The following is a 6,000-nucleotide window of genomic DNA, read 5'->3' as shown; positions in this document are numbered from 1 at the left end:
GTTTTCCTGTCCCCTGCTCTGGGTGGCCGTGCCCCGGCAGGGGGCTTGCTCTGAGTGCTCCCCCGAGCTCCCTTCTACCCGGTAGTCCCCGGGTGATCAGACAGTGGAACGGGCTGCCCGGGGCTCCCGTCCCGAGCTCGCTTCCCGGCCCGGCGGTGCCCGGTTCCGGGGCTCTCGTCCCGAGCTCCTTTCCCTGCCCGGTTCCGGGGCTCCCGTCCCGCTCCCGCCGGCCGGCTGGGGCGGCCCCCGCGCATGCGCAGCGGCGCCCGGCGCTCCATGGCACAGGCGCGGTGGCGCTGCCGCTGCGGCCGCGGGAGGAGGAGGAGAGCGGGGGTACGGCAGGAGGAAGATGCCGGGGAAGCTGAAGGTCAAGATCGTGGCGGGGCGCCATTTGCCGGTGATGGACCGCGCCAGCGACCTGACCGACGCCTTCGTGGAGGTTGGTGGCGGGGCACAGCGGGCCGGGCCCGCGCGGGGAGGCACCTGCCGGGCCCGAACGGCGCTCCGGGAAGCGGAGCGGGGTTGCAGGGCGCGGGCGGGAGCCGCTCCGGGAAGGGGGATCAGACACAGGAATGGGCTGCCCGGGGCAGGGGCCGTCCCTGGAGGCGCTCGGGTCTCGGTGCCCGGGACTCGGTGCCCGTGTGCCGGTGGTGGTCGGTCACAGCTCAGGCTCGGTGATCCCACAGGGCATTTCCAGCCCAGCCGGGTCTCTGATCAGACAGACGTGTTGCAAGGAGGGTGGCCAAGTAATAAAATAATCTCTGAATCAGTCGTATTGCTGAATACATGACTGGTTGTACAGGCTTTACTTTTAAGGCCAATGTTCGTCTTTCCTTTTAAAACATTTGAAATACTAAAATGTTTTCAAAGGGGGATTTTCATCAACAAACACTTGATGTTGTTTGCGTGTTTCAATCACTTTATTGCACTCGGAGTATCCAGCTTCAACCTTCTTTCAGTCACGTAGTTTGCAGGCAATATGTAGGGTCTTTCTAGGAAGGCATTGTGAAGTTGAATTGTAAAGTAAGTGGGATTATTGAAGGCCCAGGTTGGATGGGGCTCTGAGCTATGTGCTCCAATGGGTGACATCCCTGCCCGTGGCAGGGGGTTTGAATGGGATGGACTTTGGGGTCCCTTCCAATCCAAGCCTTTTTATGATTTCTGTTACATGATCTGTATGTTTTTTGATTCACTTTTTCCAATATGAATGACTCAGAACATTTCAGAAGCATCCCCTAGGTTTGGGGCTCTGAGAAAAATCAGAGCTATTTAAAAATGGTGTGCTCTGGAAATGCGTGCCTTGTACCCCAAATACTGATTGGCATGTACCACAACTGAGTGGTTGAAGTTGGCACAGTACTAGAATTAAATAGGAAGACAGAATGGCTTTCTAGACCTGTATACACTGGAAAATATGATAATATAAAAATAAATTTGGAGTATATAAGTCCTGATGTAAATTTGTTGCTTAAAATTTGGTTGATGTTAGACTCTGAGGACATTGCTTAATGGGAGAGTAAGCTGGTTTTCATGTGAGGATGTATTCCAGCCTTTCAGTGGAGCAGAAATAGTACATAATTTTATTTTCTTACATGAAACTTAGTGTTTCACTGTTTTGTCAGCTGTTTCACTGGCCAGGTTTTAATTTTTAAAAGCTTCTCTTGCAAGCTGCCTGTTAATTCAGTCTAAAATTACAGCAGCTCTGATGCTTGCTACTAGGAGACAGGGAAAACAGGACTAGGAAATGCAGTTCCCTGAGTTTCATTTGGCCTGGTTTTACTCTGTGTTGGGAGAAACAGCTCTCCCCCTCTGTGGGTCACTTGTTCCCAGCCCTACTGTCGGTGTAGCAAAGTAGATTTTTTGAAATTATATAGTAAAATACTAGCATAGCAAAAAAGGAAAATGAGCATTTTCATCAAGATCAGCTTGCTTAGCTGGGTTGCCATGCAGTTCCATGGGTGTCTTGGCACAGATATAGAAATGCCCAGGTGGGGCCCTTGCTCTCAGGATTGTTAATTAGGAGCAGTGTGAAGTAAATTCCCTTTCCCTGTATGGAGTAGGCAATACAGCAGGTGAGATTTATTGCAAAATAAGTTGAGATTGAAACTACCGTTTAATTTTTCTGTGTGAGATTGCTGAAAAACTACAATGTGTTTTTCCTTGAATAAAAATGAAAAGCAGCTGTTAAGGTTCTAGTTGTTTGCCAACCTTAAATTTCCTTGTTAAATATTGCAATATAAATGTAGAACTAGGAAAGAAAATGAGAAGAGACCTCAGAGCTCTTACTTGGCTCAGTTTATGCAAAACTTGGACTTCACTAGCGTGAGCACAATGATCCTTGTCCCAGCTCAGAATATTTTGTTACAATTTCTTCCATAAATGTGCTTTTAACTTTGCACAGTGGGCAGCAGTGTGGTGTTTTATTATCTCTACCAGCTTCAGTGACCTAGCTGGAGCACGGGGGAAATTCAGTTATAACTGCCTGGGGCTCAAGGGAACTGATTTACTCCCAAGATAATGCCTTAAAATAGGCTGGGTGGAGCTCAGGATGTTGGATGCTGGCAGCTGCTGGAGCCAGAGCTGATGTTGAATTGGCAGCTCCCTTGCAGCCCGTGCTGGCATCACCTGATTGTACTTCAGCAAGTGCAGAATCCCTTCAGAGCCGGGAGATGCACCTGTGCAAGGCAATCTCTATGTTACTGAAATGTGCCAGGTGGTCACTTAACACTGTCTTGAGCAAAATTGCCACAGCATTCACATCCAGGCCTAAATTGCATTTCCAAAATGTGTTTAGCCTTTTAAGAGATAAAAGCTGTCAAAACCTCTAACTCCAGCATTTCTTTTCCATCTGCCTAGTCATTATTTTCCTTAAGAATCTTGAATAAATTTAAAAATGTAAGTTTGAGTATTTGTAAGTACCTGGTATGAGGTGCAGTGCTCATTTCTTTGAGAGGCAGCATTCAGAGAACTGCAGGTGTTTGGAAATGGTTTGCAATGAAAGCTGCAGAGAAATAAAGCCTCTTCCATGTGCTGTGTGGCTTCCTGAGGTATGGAGCATCACAGAGATTCAGTGTCACTTTAAAAAAGGAAACGAGAAGCCCCCACAAAACCCAAATGGGCTTAGCCTGAAATAGATGCCTGTGGAGACCATATGGGTACTGCTGAAGTGAGTGATTATGTGGTTGAAGGTGCAATAAGCAATAAAAGTATGGAAAATATTCAATTTTTGGTAGTCCTCTCTCTGTATATCTCAAATCCAGTTTGTCTTTATATTTATTTCATGAATTGTCTATGAAGCTGATTGAGAAATCCTAGAGAGAAGAGTAATAAACTATCAATGTTCAGAGTGTTTTTCCTTGTAGAAGGTAAGGCGAGTATGTAAAGTGACTTTGAATAGCCAGTATGTGATATTTCTGCTTCTCAAATGATTGAGGAGGAAAAGAAACTATTTTAGTAGTGTGACAGGATGAGAGAGAGATTGATTGGAAATGTCATTGACATGTGGATACTGATATATATAAATTGAATTTAAAAGCCACTCAGTGAAAAGAAAATGATTTGTTGAAATATGTATTTGAAATTATTTGCATATGTCAATTAAATGAGTTTCAACATCTTTTTGTTAATATTTGTAATTGCTAATTGAATGTTTTTGTTTTTAGGTGAAATTTGGAAATACAACATTTAAGACAGACGTGTATCCCAAATCACTTAATCCTCAGTGGAATTCTGAGTGGTTCAAATTTGAAGTAAGTATTTTTTAAGAGTTGGCCTGTAACTGTGTAACTGTATAGACACTCTGGTTTAGCTGCCTTAATCAAATAATTGCATTTCCAGCAGAGAGTGAGCACTGAAGTGTATTTGTGTTTACAAGCACAAAGCCTTTCCAGCAAACCCAGCTCAGTCAGACCCTGTTTGCCAAGGGCGTCTCCTTGGCTTTTTAGGAGTGGTTGTGAAGATAAAAGCTTGCCAGGTTGGATCCAATTGAATGTTGTTCTGTTAGGGAAGAGAGTGCTGCAGTGAAGGTGGGGAAGGGCAGCAGGGGAAAGGCTTTTTCAGTACAGTTATCAGTACAAGTATGTATAAATAAATACATATATATGAAAGTGCAGGTGTTCTTGTGGGCTTTTTTTAATTTTGAGCAAGGGAAGTTAATTGGTATTTGAAGTCTTACATTTGGTGGCAAGGATAATGCAGAGGAGAAAACAGAAAATTCCTCTGTGAAGATTACAAAATAAAGAGCTTGGACAACAATTGCTGGACACTTTCTCTTCTCGTTTCCTTATGTAATAATGAGGGCACGCAGCATTTTCCTGTAATTGCTTGTTGCTTTCCAGGATCTAATTTGTTGGTGTCCTTTGACATTATGCCCTGAACAAATGTTTACATGTTTCTTTCATTTTTTTACTACTTAAGAAATTAGGATTATGTTTAGAATAAATTAATTATTGCAACACTTGAATGTGTAGTTCTGGTTCATTTGCCGTGCACTAAGGCAATATCACAATTCTGCAAACACTTAGATGAGTCATCCCATTGCAGTTAGCAAACTTAATTCTTGGTTTGTTACATCGAACACAAAAATTTGTTAAATGGCTGGTTTTGTCCTAGAAGAAAATAGTCACTGTCTGTGGATGGATTATTGCATTTGTTTAGGAAATTGCGTGTGGAGAATTACTGAACTCTTACTGCAGACTGTGTGAAATACCTGCTTTTTTTTCCCAGTGATGGGAACACCATGAACTTCAGAGCATAATAATCCTCTGAGGTATTTTGTCTTAAATTTTCTTTCTTTCTTTTCCTTTCTTCCTTTATTTATTTGCCTATCAGTATGAATTGTGGAGATAGGTGGACAGTATTTTAAGCATGACTTAAAATATTGTGGAATTTTAAAATTAATATTCTCTGTAATTGTGCTTTTCTGTTCCTCTGCCAGTGATAGCTCAGTTTGCAGGATCTCACCAGTGTCTGAAGCCTAAAACAAAATGAGTGATGGTGCTGTTTAGCTTCAGGAAGCTGACATTACAGATCTATCAGTGTCACTGTTCATTACTAATTCTTCTCCTCTGCGTTTGTTTTTCGGCAGTGTTTCCCTGCACATTTTGGAATACCCAGTTTTTTGTCAATATTTGTGTTGCAGGTGGATGATGAGGAGCTGCAGGACGAGCCTCTGCAGATCACAGTCCTTGACCACGATACGTACAGTGCCAACGATGCCATTGGCAAGGTGTACATAGACATCGACCCTCTGCTCTACAGTGAGGCTGCCACGGTTATTTCAGGGTGGTTTCCAATTTATGACACCATTCATGGTAAGCTTTGCTGATTTAAACCAGGCTCGTTTGGAATCTAATCTGCTTCGTACAATCTCATAAGCTGTATTCAGAAATTTGTAATAACTTTAGCTTTGGAGTTGGAAAACTACTTTCCTGGCTTTTTTCCCCCTTATTTTCTGACATGAGAAAATTTCTGGCAGGGGAGTAAAGACTGGTGCTTGGCAGAATGCCTTCCAAAGGACTTGTGACAAGTGGGAAAACATCTTCACTAGTTACTGCAACTTTCTGAATATAAAAAAGACTCAGACATATTTGTCTAATTACCACGTGTTTGCTAAACGTAATTCTGCTGGGGTTACTTGAAGTGTGTCTTCCTGGGATTTGGGATAAGCTTCACTTGAGGTGAAGAGACAAGGATGTGAGATCTCTTTAACAGGAGGAAATCCCTTTTCCCCGCAGTAAGTGCTCTCAGTGCTAGGTGGATTTCATCAGAATATCTTGAAGGTATGAGAAAATAAAGGCAGTGATATTTTTGCTTTTGGTTGGGATGGAACAGCTTTTGTCTCAGAGCCAATGTCAGTTTAGAGCAGTTAACTTGCTGCTTGGATACCTTTGTGCAGAACATCTCTGTGGCTGCCATTGTCCCCCCCTTCGTTATTCAGGGTGAATTAAATGACCTAATGATGTTCAAAGCTAATTATAAATCATTCTTGGGAAATAATTA

General features: G+C 43.2%; 1 protein-coding gene across 8 annotated transcripts in view; it reads left to right on the top strand.

Moving 5' to 3' along the window:
• Positions 1-285: 285 nt before the first annotated feature.
• Positions 286-6,000, top strand: part of C2CD5 (C2 calcium dependent domain containing 5) — a 53,783-nt gene continuing 48,068 nt past the window's right edge. For all 8 annotated transcript variants that reach the window (XM_030959859.1, XM_030959858.1, XM_030959855.1 and 5 more), the window contains exons 1-3: positions 286-439; positions 3,663-3,749; positions 5,141-5,312. In XM_030959859.1, coding sequence (XP_030815719.1) covers positions 350-439; positions 3,663-3,749; positions 5,141-5,312 — 349 coding nt within the window. In that variant the 5' untranslated portion in view covers positions 286-349. The remainder of the gene's footprint in view (positions 440-3,662; positions 3,750-5,140; positions 5,313-6,000) is intronic.

Source organism: Camarhynchus parvulus, chromosome 1A (genome assembly GCF_901933205.1).
Source record: "Camarhynchus parvulus chromosome 1A, STF_HiC, whole genome shotgun sequence".
NCBI classification, from domain to species: Eukaryota; Metazoa; Chordata; class Aves; order Passeriformes; family Thraupidae; genus Camarhynchus; species Camarhynchus parvulus.
This window is presented reverse-complemented; position numbering and strand designations above follow the sequence as displayed.